The sequence below is a fragment of the Cetorhinus maximus genome, chromosome 17 (assembly GCF_964194155.1).
Source record: "Cetorhinus maximus chromosome 17, sCetMax3.hap1.1, whole genome shotgun sequence".
Lineage (NCBI taxonomy): Eukaryota > Metazoa > Chordata > Chondrichthyes > Lamniformes > Cetorhinidae > Cetorhinus > Cetorhinus maximus.
In genome coordinates, this window is record NC_135895.1 from 102,331,931 (window position 1) to 102,350,304 (window position 18,374).

At 40.9% G+C, this 18,374-nt stretch overlaps 1 protein-coding gene across 2 annotated transcripts in view; it reads left to right on the forward strand.

The window, feature by feature from the left end:
* LOC144692649 (potassium channel subfamily T member 2) overlaps window positions 1–18,374 on the forward strand; it is a 794,243-nt gene that overhangs the window by 491,906 nt on the left and 283,963 nt on the right. For both annotated transcript variants that reach the window (XM_078561726.1, XM_078561725.1), the window contains one exon: window positions 1,354–1,488. In XM_078561726.1, coding sequence (XP_078417852.1) covers window positions 1,354–1,488 — 135 coding nt within the window. The remainder of the gene's footprint in view (window positions 1–1,353; window positions 1,489–18,374) is intronic.

Sequence of the window (18,374 nt, forward strand, 5' to 3'; positions counted from 1 at the left end):
CTGGTCAGTCAGCCAATAGTTCAAATCTACCCCACTGTGTCTGCTTCTTGAAGTTCTTCCCATTTGCCTTTGATATGGAGCAGTATTAAAACCCGATCAAAGAACCAAAAACATCCAGATTTACCCAGGTCCACTTAGTTCTATGTCTGCACAGTCCTCAAGGTTTGTTGAATTTCCTTGCCATATAAAAGGTCCACACCTGAAAAGTTAACCAGTCTGTTCCCTCCACTGTTATTGACTAACGTGCTGAATCTTTCCAGCATTTTCGATGATTGTTAATTAGTTGTTGTATGGTATGCGTGTGGACAATCCGGTGTTTTAACATGATTTTAGTTGAAAACAGTGACAGAAAATAGGGCTCTCAGTTATCAATGTTAATTCTGAGGAAAAAGAACGGAAAAAATTACCACTTTTTTATGATGAAGGTGTAACATAATGGCCTGGATTTTCCAGCTAATGGCAAAGGGACAGGGATCTTGAAGAAAGCTGCCCTAAAATATTTAGCACTCTCCAGAGCACAAATTTCTTCTCTTCCAGCCTCAGTTTGAATTTGACAGGAGGTTTGTAACATCCAGCAATGGGGCTTGCAGCAGGCAGATCAACCAATCAAATTGAAGTATTCTCATACAAGGCAGGATGTACAAATCACATTTAATTCATTGTACAGAAAACAAAATAAAGATTGGGACATACACTTAGGTTAGAGGGAGAAAAGTAAATATCAGAAAAAAACACATTATATTTCAAAGTTGCAATATTTATAAGGTCTTCTGAGGAAAATAAGACTCCATAATTGTAAAATTAGTTTTTCAGGTCCAGAAGGTTGTTCAGTAATAATTATTACTTAGTACACTGTTAGAAGCAGTCACTCCTGTTTGAACAAGGCCCAACTTCATTGTTGCTCTTTAAGTTGCAACAGTGTATAAGTAGTTGGAATTTATGACAAATCAATGAATCTAAATGATTACACTTGTGATACTGCAACAGCACACCTTGTGGAGGACAAGGTAACAGCGGGCCCATCTTCCAAATTTCTGCATTTTATTTTGCATGTGCAGATGCCAGAAGTTGCTGTGCCTTTTTCACAGTAATAATAGCAAGTACTAATAGCCTCACTGCTATTACTCCTGCAAATCCCAGGTCAATGCCATAATCACTGTGACATCCTATCAGTACGTCATTGTTTTATATGACAATAAGCATTGTGTAAATACAATGCTAATAACTTTGCATTGATTATTAACCTTAATGTAAGAACTCTATGTAGATCCAGTATTGTTGCATATTAATTCATGATCAATCGAGGGACTCTTGATATATTGCTCTAACTTTCCCCTGTTTCTTATCCAAAAGCCTAGATGATCTACTAAGGTGTGGAGTGACATTTGCTGCCAATATGGTTGTGGTAGACAAAGAAAGTACCATGAGTGCTGAAGAAGATTACATGGCGGATGCCAAAACTATAGTAAATGTGCAAACACTTTTTAGGTGAGTGATACATCATTATATAAAAAGGTGTAGGCTTAGCTTTTAATGGTAGTATTGTAAAGTACACGTCTTTTAACATTCAAAGCCACGAACCTCCATTTGCTCATATGATGAATGTATTGGTACCAAACTAGGCTGAAAAAAAAATCACCCAGATCTTGGAAACCAGATACAAAAATAGAGATTCTGAAAATGCACAGAGGTTGTGTTATAATCTAAAACTAGAATAGATAGGTTAATGTTTCATGTAGAATACTTTCTCTAGATGCTGCCCGACTTGCTCTGTGTTTTCGATTATCAGTTTGATGTTACCATGTGCAATGTGCCGTAACTTCTGATGGAGTGGCAATTGAGTTGGATTGCCACTCTGCTCAAAAGTTCTTAACTTGAAATCCAGTCGATCCTATCTTGCCCGACCTTTTGACTCAGGCCAGGCGAGACCTGGGCAGTGCAGCACGTTCCTGGGCCTAGCATTGAGGGCAGCTTAATCGCAGGTAAGGAAGCCGTGCCCCCTTTTTTACGGCACTGGCTGCCATAAATCAGGTAAGTTTAAAGGCCTTTAACAAGCCAGGGAGAAGGTAGGTGGGTAGGATTTTCAGGAGGTTGGCTGTTTGCGGGGTGGTTGGCGGGGGGGGGGGGGGGTACGCGAGATGGGGAGAGGTGTTTGGGTCAAGCCTTGTTCAGGGGGTTCGGATCGGGCTGAGCCTTGGGAGGGGGTTGTCGGATCAGGCTTTGGGGAGGGGTGGGGTGGTTGGAGCTGGGCATCTGGTTGGCCCAAGCCTTTGGGAAGTGGGGCGGGGGGTGGTGGAGTTAGATTAGGTCTGAGGGGATTAGTCAGGGATTGGGCGACGTCCCGTAGCGGCTGGGGGAGAATCCATTGGTAGGTGCTGTCCTGTGGGGGGGGTTTGTGGGGGGGATAGGGGGTGCCGGAGCGGCAGTGCAGTGGTGGGGGTGGGGTGGAATAGTCATCGGTGGGAGTTCCCTGGGTGTTCAGTGTGGGTCTGTACAATAGTTACAAAGAAGCTAGAAGTGGTTTTAATTCTTCTAACTTTTTCTGGGTAACTATTGATGTAATACAGTTGGAACCATCCGAAGTTTGCGATGCAAAATTGCGTTTTCAGAAAGTTGCCAGTGTAGGGCAATTGCCCATGGGAAGTTGGCACTCCCCAGGCATTTGCCATGCAATCCTTATGTGGGAATGTCTGGGGAATGGGTGGGGGGGCTGTGTTCCCCGGCACATCTTTGGGGTATTTCCCAGATATGCGCCCTGGAGTTCAGAAGTTACAGCCCAATATGTCTAATTCCACCCTTATTGTATTTAGTACATCTTAGTAGTGAATGTGTCATGTAACATATGAGGTGAAATATTAAATGAACTAAAATGAATTTTGCGTGAGAGAGGGAAAGAATCCAGCCAATAAATATATTTGGATAAACAAAAAACTTCATTTATACAATTTAAGCTGACATTTCTGCATCATGTCCTGCTCTCTGCTAAGAATGTCAGCAGGCAAATGGAAATCTTCTTCAGCATGAACAGCTGGCTTCTTGTTTTAAGATTATTTGGCACCTATAATTTATTTATACCATCACATAGAATCATTCAGTCTGGAAGTTCCTGGATTCCCGGTGCAGCAGTGCTGAGGGTGGGAACTACAGTCTTCCAAAATCTGAGAAAGCTGACCCCAGAGAGCCAGCTAATTACAGCTTTGCTGGTAAGACAAGGGTGTGAGTCCCATCAGCAACAGGTCAGATATGCCAGGATGCAGTTGAGGAACTGAAGGAAGAGGTGGAGTACGTGCACAGCTTCCTTATTTAAAGGGCTGCAGGTTAACAGATTGAATTATTGGAAGAGGAATTGAAATGGCTGCTGTGCCACAGAGAAATGGCCAGCATCTCAGCTCTCGGAGGCTGTTATGGAAGTGCTGCTATCACAATTTCGAGAGTGAAGATATTCCATTGTGGGGTACTAGGAAGAATTAATAAGATATAACAGCGTGGGTCACATGGAGGGAGGTAGTTATAACTGTGAGAAGGACCTCTAGAACCTCAAGTATCCCCCTCCTTAGTGTCTGAGGATGTTTGATTACCTCACTAAATCAGCAGAGGCAAAGATGTTTTAAGATGGACGAGAAAGCATTGAACTGAATCACAGAGAAGGAAATATGTATCCCTGGTATTATAGCCCAGTATTACTCTTTGAAATATCATGTGACATCATGTTCCTTGTCCCAGAAGCAAAGCCACTCAGCAAGACTCATGCTCATACTCATTACATCCTGTAATAAAATTGGCACCTTGAAGCCACACACCCTCGGTCCCCACTCCCTCATACCTACTGTTGCTGCCATCCGCTCACCAAACCCTGGTTGATTGTGATTGCAGGATAAGTAGCCCATAACAACCAACTAACACTATGCACTTCTGAGGATCTTTGAACCGAAAGTAGATCAATAAGGAACATTTATGATTTCTATAAAATGTCTAGGCAATCTACAATTGGTTTTAAGAATGTTTGGAAATTACTTTTAAGAGTTTTCATCAATTGTAAAGAGTGCAATTATAATCTTCTTGGATATGAAGAAGCATCTGTCCATGTGACCTGGCAACCTTTGATCTGGAAGCAATACCAACAGGAAGGAAGTTAATAAAGAAGCTGTGTAGCTGGCAGACACAAAGGAAAGCTATAAACTGAGGAACTGGAAGTTGAAGATGATCTGTGCACAGATGCAGACACAAAGAGAACATACAAACATCTGAACAAGGAGCAGGAGTAGGCCATTCAGCCCCTTGAACCTGCTCTACCATTTAATAAGATCATGGCTGATCTGATAGTAACCTGAAATCTGCATCCCACCTACCCCCAATAACGTATCACCCCCTTGCTTCCCAAGAATCTATCTGTCTCTGCCTTAAAAATATTCAAAGGCTCTGCTTCCACCGCCTTTTCAGGAAGAGAGTTCCAAAGACACTCGACCCTCTGAGTGAAAAAAATTCACCTTATCTGTTTTAAATGGGTGACCCCTTATTTTTAAACAGTGACCCCTAGTTCTACATTTTTCCATAAGAGGAAACATCGTTTCCACATCCACCCTGTCAAGACCCCTCAGGATCTTTTATGTTTCAGTCAAGTCACCTCTTACTCTTCTAAACTCCAGCGAATACAAGCCCAGCCTGTCCAACCTTTCCTCATAAGACAACCCACCTATTCCAGGTATTAGTCTGGTAAACCTTCTCTGAACTGCTTCCAACGTATTTACATCCTTCCTTAAATAAGGTGACCAATACTGTACACAGTGCCCTGTACAACTGAAGCATAACCTCCCTACTTTTGTATTCAATTCCCCTCATAATAAATTATATTCTATTAACTTTCCTAATTACTTGCTGTACTTGCATACTAGCCTTTTGTGATTCATGCACTGGGACACATATCTCTCTGCACCTAAGAGCTCTGCAATTTCTCAGATAATATGCTTATGTTTTATTCTTCCTGTCAAAATGGACAATTTCACATTTTCCCACATTATACTCCATTTGCCAGATCTTTGCCCACTCACTTAACCTGTCTATATCTTTTTATAGCCTCCTTATGTCTTCTTCACAATTTGCTTTCCTACCCATCTTTGTGTCATTAGCAAATTTGACAACCATCCCTTCAATCTCTTCATCCAAGTCATTTATATAAATTGTAAACAATTGAGGTCCCAGCACTGATTCCTGTGACACACCACTCGTTACATCTTGCCAAAGTTAAAAAAACCCATTTATGCCTACTCTCTGCTTCCTGTTAGCCAGCCAATCTTCTGTCCATGTTACACCCTATACCATGAGCTTTTATTTTTCACAATAACCTTTGATGTGGCACTTTAAGAATGTCTTCTGGCAAGCAGGGACAGAAAAAGGAACTCAGAATTCTTTTGAGGAGAAGAAGCAAATCACTCTCAGGAAGAGGTCAGTTTTTTTGTTTGTCAGAAAAGGAGACAGGAGCTCTTCGAGGTGGATAAAAAAAGTTTAAAACATAGATAGCTGTGTGAATAATGCGGAGATGCTGAAGAGCTGGGTGCATACCCAGAAATGGACAAACTGTGAACCAGGGCATTATTGTTTGGTTAGTTGAAAAGGAACACTGGAACTGTCAAGACTCAAGGGTGAGAGGGTTCGTAGAAGTGTGTCTTGCTGATGATAATCGTACTTGTGAAACTCGAAGGTGATAGCTGTTGTCAGAACTCCTGTACCACCCTGCTTGAATAAAGAACAGCATATTGCGGAACTGTGTGGCTATGTAGTGCTGTTTCTGTGCAGGGAGTGATGCAAATGCTTGTGGTTTCATAAGTTCTTTGTTGTATTGAAGTGAAAGTGAAATTTACCTTTTTGAAGTATCATTTGCCTGTTAATTCATGTTGATTCAGATCCATGTTAAAGTAAAAGTTGCAGAAAGTGAAATCTTGTTGGCAATTTCTTCTTTATGGGTCATTCAATAAATTTGATATTTTGGTTTATGGCTTCCCTGTGGGGATTGTAAGACATTGCTAATGAATTACAACTATGGGTTTCAGTTAACAATATTGATGAGATTACCTTGAGGGTTTGCATCCATATGTAAAACATCAGCAGATGTTATAGAAATCCCTGTAATGTTTAACCAAGACCAGAATTTGAATAATGATGGCCATGCCTTATTTGTTATATCTGTTTTGTATCTGTATTGTATTGTTTTTAATGGAAAAAATCCTGTGACTATCCAAGGCTGCAGTTTAATTGCCAACATTACATTGATACAAAGCAATTTTGGATGTATGTTGATGCAATTTTGACAGTAACTTGGGAGACAGTTCCCAGTTTAACTCTTGTGTACTAAAGTCTTCCCCTCCAGGAGGCTGTCACCCTGGTTTAATTTTGTACTGTGTGCAGTATAATTCCAGTACAAAACATTTTTAAAAATTCCATTTCATTAATTGATGCCTTTTTATTTTCAAGTTTTATTTTCAATGCTTTTCATGTTAGTCAATGTGTTCCCAGCTGTGTTCTCAAAATTGGAAAGTAATTCACCCAGGTAGTAGAGCACTACTTGTGCATCTGTGGGCTGAAAAATTGGGAAGGTGGGTTGGGGGTCTCAAGTTTTCATCATCTTCCAGCTGCCATGGCAGCCGCAGTGAATGTGGTGGACAGTCCTCCCACTTAGAGGCAAATTGTGCCACTTAAGTGGCCAATGAAGGGCTTCGTTCCTCCACTGCTGGCATTTTATCAGCATTGGGTGAGTCCTCCAGCACATGGAGAAACTGCCTGGTGAACCTTGCCAGCCTCCCTGTGGCCATGGGGGTTCCTTCTAATCGGGAACTCTTGCCCACAAGGGAACACCCACCCCGCTTTCACTAACCATCATCCTAGGTCTCGGAGAACCCCAATCTGCCTTACTTTGCGGTCAGGACAGCTTGTGTCGCTGCGTCTTTTCCTGAGTGCAGTCCCAAGATTAACCACTGTTCCCGGTGGCACTGCTGGGACTGAAGAACGGCTGCTCTTTAAAAGGGGCAGGAACCTGGACGGAAGCTAATTAACTGCACAATGGGCATAATATCAGACTAGGGCCCCCCCCCCGCCCCCCAACCCTGAACGGCGGACATGGGTTCCTCACCCACCCCGGCTTTCTGGCCTGTCGTCAGGCCATGCCCCCCTCAACTAAATCCAGCTCTATGTGTGCACAAACAGTGGGCTGAATTTTGCTGTCAGTGAGCAGGGGGCGGGGCCTGCTCGCCGACGCGGGATGATGTCGGGTGGAACCCCTGATGTCATCCCGCCCCATTTAAATTTTCAGGAAGGCGGGTCCGCAGTTAAATCAGCAGAAACAGGCCCATCGACCTGTCAATGGCCAATTGAGGCCATTGACAGGATCATTGAAACAATTAAAGGACCTGCTCGTCCAACCTTAAGGTTGGCAGGCAAGCCAGGAGCCCTGGCGGGCAATAGAAAAAACATGAAACCTCATCCACTGGCGGGATGAGGTTTCATGTGGGGATTTTAAAAGTTTAATAAAGTTTTAGTGTAAATTATGAACATGTCCCACCTCATGTGACATTGTCACATGAGGGGGACATGTTAAGGATTTTTTTTTCTATTTTTAATGTTTTTAGAACTGTCAGCGATCTCCCTGGGGCAGCACTTAGCCTCAGGGAGATGTGCGCTCTTTCATGCGCATGCGTGGGGGAATCCCCCCCAGCCCGCACAGGAAGCGCATAGCGCTTCCCGCCAGACGTCACGCTGGACAGGCCTTAATTGGCCCGCCCATGTAAAATGGCGGCGGGGGCCGCTTCTCCGGCAGGGATCGGCTCTCTGCCCGCCGGAGATTGGGTCGGGCCCGCCCGCCCGGAAGGCAGAAAATTCTGCCCAGTGTGTCTTTCCCAGACCCCCTCTCCATTCCTGCAATACCAAAATGGAAGTGCTATTGAGCCATTCTAAACCATGTCCCGGTCACTTTAATTAGAAATACAATCTCTGATTGATCAGGGACTCTGGAGGTGGGATGCTAATGCCCTGGCTTTGGGAACGAGCCTCGGCAGGACCCGCTCCTTCACCATTCTGGTTTCTGACTCACAAATGGTCCCCGCTGTTTCATCTAGGACTAAGTTCAGAAGATTCCATCCCATATTTCTTCCCCTCCGCAGAAAACATTTTCTACCATTTTGAATGCTAGATAAAGCATTAAGATAAATAAAAGATAGAAGGAGGGATTTTGATCTATTTATTGAGAAAATATGTTGATAGTGACTGTGTAATTCACAGGCTTTTCACTTCAGTGGCAGAGTTCACATTTAGCACACAGTAATGGACTAAAAGTCTCCCATGTGAGCTGAATTAGGGCTGTATCAATCCAGTTCCTAGTGGGCATAGATTGATGACATAAAACCATCCCTAATTTAACACTATCATTCAAAGAGGTTACAGTGTGAGGAAAATTTTCAAAACGTTATATGTGACCAGGAAGTGCTTGATGCTGACGTTGGGTATCTAAAATTGAAGGTGTTCTATGAAAATCCTAGAATACAGCACAGATGGACATCAATCCGTCCATTGTGCCTGTGCCAGCTCTTTAAAAGACCTATGCAATTAGTTGAACTTCTCTGCTCTCTCCCATATCCCAAATATTTATTTTTCAAATATTTATCCAATTCCATTTTGAGTGTTATTATTGAATCTACTTTCACCACCCTCTCAGGCTGCACACCCCAGATCAGATCAACCTGCTACATAGTTTTTTTTCCCCCTAATGTCACCTCTGGTTCTTTTGCCAAGTACTCTTAAATCTGTGTCCTCCCAACCCAAAGGAACAGTTTTTCCTCGTTTACTCTGTTGAAAAACACTTAGGTTTTGATCACCGCTGTTAAATCTCCCCTTTAATTTTTCCTGCTCTGAGCGGAACAATATCAGTTTCTCTAATCTCTTCATGTATCTGAAACTTTTCATCCCTGGTATTATTCTCCTTCCTAAAGTGTGGCAGTCAGAATTGATCACAATGTTCCAGTTAAAGTCTACTTATTGTTTAATATATGTTTAATGTAACTTCCTTGCTTATGTGCTATCTACCTATATTTATAAAGTCAAGGTTTGCATATGCCTATTCAACAGCCTACTCAACTTGTCCTGCCACTTCTAGGACTTGTGTATGTGCAGCCCCAGGTCTCCTGCACCCAAAATTGTACCATTTAATTTATATTGCATTCCCTCCTTCTTCCTACAAAAATTAATATCTTAACATTCCTGTGTTAAAGTTCATCTGCCACATGCCAGTCCCCTTTATCAGTCTGAATATGTCCTCCTGAAATGTGTTTCTATTTTCCCCGCTACTATATTTGAGTTTTCGATCATCTGCAAACTTTTAAATTTTGCCTTGTATGCCCAAGTCCAGGGCATTAATATACGCCAAAAAGAGCAGTGGGTTTAATTCCACTGCACACCTCCTTCCAGTCTGAAAAACAGCTGTTCACCATTACTGTCTGTTTCCTGTCCTTTAGCCAGTTTCATATCAGGACAACACTATCCCTTTAATCCCATGGGCTTCAATTTTGCTAATGAATCCATTGCATGGAATTCCCCAGAGTTGATATTTTCCCCCTTCGTGAAAAAAATATTTGAAATTAAAAATGTTATTTTACTCAGAATTTTTAATTCTTTAAGCAATTTAAAATTTACATTGTATTGCACCAGCAGTGAATAATTCTTTACTGAGTAAGATAACTTAACAGTTACACCATATAAAATTTGCCCTGAAAAGAGCAATTGTTACCTTAAAAGATTTCCTTAGGAGAACTGATAGGCCTTAACGTTTCAGGCAGCATACTCTCCCCATCATTTGGTAGATTGACTAGAATGAGGGAAAGAGGTTGTTATAAATAGTGAAGGATGGGAAGATGGGTGGGATCTCAATGCTGATTGGCCAAGCTGTTGTGTTTGTAGACGGCCACTGTCTTGGAGGACATTATGGAGCTGGTGCATCTCCGTGGCCTCCTTGATACGTCTTGAATGCTAGTGCATAATAGAAAACAGAAAATAGAAGCAGGAGTAGGTCATTCAGCCCTTTGAGCCTATATTACCCCCAATCCCATGTGCTTTAATTTTACACACTAACCTCTTATGTGGTTCTTTATTAAAAGCTCTCTGAAAATCCAAATGCACTGGTTCTCCCTTCTCTATTCTGCTAGTTATGTCCTCAAAAAAAACTCCAGTAGGTTTGTCAAACATAATTTCCCTTTCATAAATCCATATTGACTTTGTCTAATCCTATTGATATTTTCTGAGCGTCCTGTTATCACAGCCTTTATAAAAGACTCTATCATTTTCCTTACTACTGATGTTAGGCTAACTGGTCTGTAGTTCACTGTTTTCTCCCTCCTTCCTTCTTTAAATAGTGGGGTTACATTTGCCACCCTCCAATCTGCTGGGACTGTTCCAGAATCTACAGAATTTTGGAAGATGACAACCACTGTTTCCATGGCCTTTAGTACCCTGTGATGTAGATTATTGGGCTCTGGGGATTTATTGGCTTTCATTCCCATTAATTTCTCCAGTGCTATTGTTTTAGTAATACTAATTTCCTTCAATTCCTCCTTCTCACTAGACCCTTGGTTCCCTAGTATTTCTGGGAAGTTATGTGTGTCTTCCTCAAGTAGTTATTTAATTGCTCTGCCATTTCCTTGTTCTCTATTATAAATTTTCCCTTTTCATACTGTAAAGGACCTACATTGTTTTCACTAATCTTTTTCATTTTACATGCTTATAGAAGCTTTTACAGTCCACTTTTATGTTCCTTGCTAATTTACTCTCACAGTCTATTTTTCCCCTCTTAATCAATCACTTGGCCCTCCTTTGCTGAATTCTAAACTGCTGCCAATCCTCAGGCTTGCTACTTTTTCTAGCAATTTTATATGTCTCCTCTTTGGATCTAATACTATCCTTAATTTATTTTGGTAGCCATGGTTGGGCTGCTTTTCCTGTTGTGTTTTTGCTCCAGAAAGGAATGTGTAACTGTTGCAATGCACACATTAATTCCTTAAACATTAGCCATTGTCTATCCACCATCATACCTTTTAATGAAGTCCCCCAATTAATCTTAGCCATCTCGCACCTCATACCTTCATAGTTTCCCTTGTTAAGATTTAGGACCTTAGTTATGTTCAAAACTAATGTGTTTGTGCCATATTTAATATTGTGCTTCATTCAGCGAGGGACTAAAGAATATAAGTTTTAGGACCAGAAAGAGGTCAGTTGGCTCAGTATGTCTTTGCCTTTCTCATTGCTAAACTCCATATGAACCAGCTCCAGACTGCCCTCCAACACAGCAGTCTTCTCATTAGTGACATCTGGCTATCTTTACTCAAGAAACACATTGTCATGCATTCTGAATGGTCGACCAATTAGCAGCAAAACCCTTTTGCATGTTCACCATTACCCTTGATGCATTCTCTCTTCAGGATTACATTTAATTTGTATCTTGAACCTCTTATAATGGGAACAATAGTGTGGAATGTTTTTAGCATAACATTGGCAGTGGATGTGTCTGGGGAATTGTGTTTTCACCTTTACCTGTCCTTACCTTGTACTTCTGATTAATAAATTCCAGTTCTGGTTAAAAACCTTTAATTATTCTTTACTGCTTCTGAATAGCTAAGAAATGTAAGTACAATTCAATGAATGATGTACATTAAATATAAAATTCTGCCCTTTAAAAAGAGAAAATGAAGATGATGATAAAAGCAAATTTGTCAATGCAGAAGCAGTATTTTCCGGCATTATATATTGTCTCAAAATGAAATAAAATAATTATTCATAAGCTAAACTTTTCTTCATTCTGTTTATACCAAAGGGTAGTTTTATTTTTGTTAATGGATGTTGGAATTAAAACAAAATATGAAATGATTTACTTTACTGAATATTTAATTTATTTTGCCACTAATCAGAAATCCTTTTAATTATACAATTTTATTTGTCAAATTGAATTATGTTATGCCATGGGTCATGTGGAGTGCACGGCTCTCCTTACTTTGTCCCTGTAATGTTCCTCAACCAGGGAATGAGAAAAGCACTCGCACTGCGCTAAATGTAGATTTTATGTTTCCCAAATGCTGTATTCTTATGATTTATGTGAGAAAAAAATGGCAATTACTGTTGGGCTTGCCAGATTTTATACAAGGCTTTAAGATGAGTCATTACATTATGACTGATCAAACTCATTTTACTTATGGCTCTTTAGAGACTGTAGACTTCCAGGCCATCTGTCTAGGCTATGTGAAAATCTAGGGGATTTAAACTTCAGAATTGGTCATTAACATCGACGCACAAAAGTCCCTTAGTTTAAAGCAAAACATTTAAGGGTAAAGCCCCAAAACCAGGTGCTGATGAATTACCTTGGTTTTAAAAATCATTTTGGACATATTTTCCTTATTAGATTCCCACAACTGTGTTACTGCCTTTTTCAACAGGTAGGACAGGACTGCTTATAAACTCAGTGGGGCAATGAGTAATTTAAATATTTCATTCATTTTTTAATAAATTTATATACACCACAAATCTGACTCTGAATGAGAACAGCCAATCATTTCACTGAAATATGAATAACAAGCCATAACAACATCCCTCCCACGGGTCATGAGGGGAACTAACTGGTTTTGGCCAGAGAGCAGAGGTCCCTAGACCAATTTTATTTCTGCACCTGCATGGAATTTGCTGAGATGCTTAGAGATTTCCAGCTGATTTCATTAAAAGTTGATAGATTTTCTATTCATCATTAATGGTATTATTAACAATGCTTTGCCCTGGTCCTAAATCCCTCACAAATGGTAATTCAATATAGTGAACTGTTCTGTTCCTATGAATTTAAAACAATGGGAGATACATTCTTCTCTAGTGCCTGAATTTTTCAGTTGGCGTGTGGGGGCGGGCCCGACACACCAGCGCGTATCGGGCATACGTCTCGACATCATCGCATTGTCTCGCGATGTTTCGTTCGGTGCGTGCCCACCAATATGTAAACCGCCTATTAAGGCCATGAAGGAAGTAATTAAGGCCATTGTTTATGCTGCCTGTCCACCCTTAAGGTTGGTGGGCAGGCAAAAAGGCCAAGCGGCCTTCATGTTTTTTTTAGGAAACCTCATCCACAAGCGGGAATGAGGTTTCCTAAAGCTTTTATGAATTGAATTTTTTAAAATTCTGAAATATAAAAACATGTCCCATCTCATGTGGTGAAGTCATATGAGGTGACATGTTTAATTAAATTTTCGATCCATTTATTTATTTATTTCAAAAGCGCTTCAATCTCCCTGAGGCAGCTCCGTGCCTCAGGGACTTTGAGGCGCTCTTTCATGAAAGAGCGCTGGCCCCGACTCTCCCTCTTCCCCCTGCCCGCACAGGTAGAGCTTAGCGCTACCGCTCGTGTCTAATGCTGGGCAGGCTTTAATTGGCCCGCCCGCGTAAAATGGCAGCCGGCTCCGTGACTGCTCCCGCCGACCGAAAAAGTCAGGCCTAGGTGTTAATAGAAACAAAACAATATATGCTTGTAGAGTTAATGAGGAAAAGTGGCAACACACTTTTCTTCAATCATTTCCATAAATCTCCATTATTCGTGCAACCTTTAATAGGTGTGAAGACCGGCGCTAAAAATGCTACATATGTTTCACTTGAAATTCTCACAGATTTTCAGCTGCATTTAAATAAACTTTAATTTGACTATTGCTTCAATTGATTTTGTTTATGTGAATATTAGCATTATACAAAGGTCTCATCTTATTTTTAAATATGGCCAATTTTGTTTGTGGTATTTTATTGGTAGCCGTCACATTTTTAAAAAGGCACCCTGGGAATTTGAGAACAAACATATTTTATAAACACATTGATTTGCTTTGTTTTTTTTTAAAAAGCAGAAAACAGTTAAATACATGTTCATTTATTGCCTTTATCTTCATATGAAGATGGGAGGTTTATTCTTGATTCATTTATCATGGTGATTGGAAGCCTGATGCCATCTGCCATCCCCACCATATCCCAGGGTGCAAACTGACCTTTTGGAATTTGCCAGCGAGCCCTATAAGAACAATGTTTTGTTCAGCCCTGAACGCTGAACAGCTGCCTGAATGAAATAACTGCTGTTTATACAAATTAACTAGCAACTTAAGCGATTAAGATGTTTAAGCAGCCTGTTTACAACCTCAGCATCCTATATGACACCATGTTGAGCTTCTGACCTCATATTGGGTGTGCTGGTTATGATTTTCCAAAATTTCCTAGACTCTAGAATGGCCCCAGTGAATTGGAAGTTAGCAAATGTAACACTGCTATTCAAGAAAAGAGGGATAGAATAAACTGGGAACTACAAGCCAGTAGGTCTGACGTCAGTCATTGGGAAAGTGCTTTTGTCTATTATTAAGAGTGTCTTCACAATTTACTTAGAAAATCATGTGATCATATGAAGTTAATATGATTTTAGGAAAGGGAAATCCTATTTGACAAATTTGACACATTTTTTGAGATGTAACTCGTAGGGTAGATGCAGTATACATAGATTTCCAAAAGGCATTTGAGAAAGTGCCACATAAAAGTTTAATATACAAAGTAAGGACTCATAGAGTTGGAAGTAATATATTAGTATGGATAGAGGATTGATTAATGGACTGGAAGCAAAGAGTAAGAATAAATGGGGCATTTTCAAGTTGGCAGGCTGTAACCAGTGGAATGCCACAAGTGTAGTGTATTGAAAATTGCATTTTGGATTTTGTCCACTTAAGGCTGGAATATCCCTGTACCAGCAGAAGGAGTCTAGAAGAAGAATAAAGGAATTTATGTTTTAACAACACACACAGTTCTAATTCTGAAAGCTTCCTTCTAAATCTTATTGTATCTTCCAAAGAATTTCACAATGGTGACAAAGAGGGTAAACGTATGAAACATTGCTTTCAGGTATGCAGTTTTTGGAAGGTGCTTATTAACTTTCTGAAGAAACCTGGGGATTTAGGGAACACATTGAAGTTGTGTTAGACACTCACAGGAGGCACGATATTAGCAAGAGCACAGTGTTTACACACACTGATTTCACAAAAATATCCAATCCAAATGGAAAAGGATAAGTTTTTTTCTTTGAAAGGAACTTGATCCTGGATCCTTGATCATGCACTATCACTGCACCGCTGATCAAGGTGGTGTTGTCTATGCAAGACTACCACATTTTTTAATGTGTGCTCGGAGCCATCATGTGTATGCCCATGTTGGCAAAAGTGGCCTGTGATGTTTTGAAGGCGCAATGACAGGTTTTACAATCACAGATAACGAAAGAAAAGAAACCTTACTTCTCCACTGTGGAGGTGAAAAATTGGAAGATATGTTTGAAACATTTACTCCTGCACGAGACGAAAATGGCTATGGCTCGGCACAAAATGCTCTAATAACCTATTTAACACCCAAGAAAAATACAATATATGAAACAATTGTCTTCAGACGTGTTAAGCAAAACAATAGTGCACATAGTGCACACGTTTGAGTCAACTATCAACCAAACGTCACTTTGGGTGATCACCTAGCAATGCCATGAGAAACAAAACGTGCAACAAACTTCAAGACTGTCCCACTCTCTGCAAAGCAGGGAGTACAAAAATTTTCCCTTTCAACAGTGACAAACCACAAAGTCCTTGGGACTTTTGAGACACCAGTCTCATTCAAAGACACCAGAATGAATGCTGTATTATGCCATATCTGGAGAATGTGACATGCTTATCAGTTTCCACACAGCAGCAGATCTGCACTTGAATCGCAGTTACATACACAGTTCCTACACATGCCAACAACATCCTTGAATTGTAAAATAACAACAAAAAATGCTAGAGAAACTCAGCAACGTCAGACAGGATCTGTGGAGAAAAACAGAGTTAACGTTTCAGGCTGAGTGACCTTTCATCAGAATTGAGTTTTTCAGCATTTTTGTTTCTATTTCAGATTTTCAGAAGTTAGCTTTTGTATCCTAGGGGCAGGATTTTGCCCTTGGCGGGGGTGCTCGGCGGGAGCAGTCGGGAAGCCTACCACTGCCTGCGATTGGCTCCACGCTGTGATTTCATGCTGGCGGGCCAATTAATGCCCCGCCCTGTGTGGATCTCGAGCGGCAGTGCTACTTGTGCGGGCTGGGGGAGGAGGAAGGTGAGCGGGCCTAGCATGCAGTTAACGCATGCGCGAGAAAGAGCGCTGCAATCTCCCTGAGGCACAGAGCTGCCTCAGGGAGATTAAAGTGCTGTGTAAAAAAAAATAGGACAAAAATTTAATAAAACAGGTTCCCTCATGTGACTCTGTCACATGAGCTGGGACATGTTTTAACTCTAAGTTTTTATTGAATGTTCATTTGCTTTAGGAAACCTCATGCTGCTCGTGGATGAGGTTTCCTAAAAAATGTAAAGGCCGCTTGGCCTTTTCGCCTGCCCGCCAACCGTGAGGTTGGACGGGCAGAGTAAATTTGAATTTAATTAGATTGTTAATGGCCTTAACAGGCCTTTCAATTAATGAAATATCGTGAGACTGTGCGGTGAAGTCGGGACGCACGCCTGACATCGCGCGTCACTTTACGCTCAGGCGTGTCGGGCACTTGCCCGCATGCCGAGCGTAATATTCTGCCCCTAGAGTTGTATGCTGATCACTTCAATCACCAAACTGAAAGGTGTTACATGCAAGCTGCATGTAGAACCCAGAGTGCACCCAGCTATGCATCAATGTAGACGAATACCGCTTCATGTCAGTAAGCAGACAGGGAAGGAACTTCAATGCCTACTTGACCTTGACATTATTGAGAAAATTGGGGATGAGCCAACCCCATACAAGTTGTCAAGAAACCCAACAGCAAGACCCAAATTAGAATCTCTGTTGATATGCGGTCACTAAACCAAGCCACACAATGGGAAAGTCACTTGGCACTGACAAGCGATAATATCATAGAGAAAGTGAATAGTGTTAGATGCTTTACAGAACTTGACTGCAATGCAAGCTACCATCAAATTGAGCTCACGTCGGACATTTTCAAAATAAGAGGTTCAACTTTGGAGTCAACTCAGCAGCGGAGGTATTTCAGAACATGATTCAATCTGTACTACAAGGACTTGAAGGCACGCTGAGCATCAGTCATGACATTCTCCTCTACGGTCAGACTGAAAATGAACTCAAGGCATGCCTACATGCACGGCTACTATATCTTAGAGCACGTAACCTCACATTGAGCAAAGACAAGTGCCTGTTTAATGAAAGCAGAATAAAATTCTTTGATCATGTGTTCAGTGGTGAAGGAATATCAACTATCCACAGAAAGTGTTGTGACGGGGCAGTGATGTGTCAGGTGGACCAAATCCACTAGGGAGAGTTGGCCATGCTTTCACAATAGTTTTGCAATTTGTATTTATTTCAAGAAGATTTGTGCACTGAAATCAGAAGTACTGAGTCTACTGAGACATTTAGAGATTTAAAAAACTAAATTGAAACATTTATTAACAAAATAAAAGAATTCATACATAAGATTACAGTTACTTAATACTATAACAAATTCCAAACTTCCTAATTAACCTGACTCCCAACTACACACCCCTTTAAGGCAACAGTCCAAAATAGATTTTAAATGTAAATAGCAAACAAATTTACCTCAGCACCCACTCAAAAATGGAATTCCAAACACTTTTCTCCAACTTTAATTACTAGATACAGCAGAATTTTGCTAACATGGCTGGAGGCTTCCCCAAGGTTCTTTTAGTTCTTAAACAAAAACACTTGCTGGTAAAACTCAGCAGGTCTGACAGCATCTGTGGAGAGAAAGACAGAGTTAATGTTTCGAGTCCGTATAACTCTTCTTCAGAACTAAAGAGAAGTGGAAATGTGGTGAAATATATACTGTTTAGGGGGGGGGGATGGGACAGGTGAAGCTGAATCGAAGGCCAGTGATAAGTAGAGGCAAAGGAGAGATTGCGAAAGATGTCATAAACAAAAGGTTGAAGGGGTGTTGATGGTGGTGATACTGTCTAAAGGAGGTGCTAATGGTGACATTAAGAGTAGAAAGCAGGATGACCATGAACATGGACAGATGGCTCTAGTGGGGGTGGTTAAGGGGAGGGGACGGTGTGGGAAAAAAGATCAAAATAGGCTAAAAGGTGGGGATAAAACAATGAATGGAAATAAATTTTTAAAATAATAATAGAAATAGGTGGGGCAAAAAATATATGTAAATTAATATATAAAAATTAATTAAAAAATAAATATTGAAAAAGAGGATCAAAAAGGGATGAGGACTGAGGAGAGAGTTCATGATCTGAAATTGTTGAACTCAATATTAAGTCCGGAAGGCTGTAAAGTGCCTAGTCGGAAGATGAGGTGCTGTCCCTCCA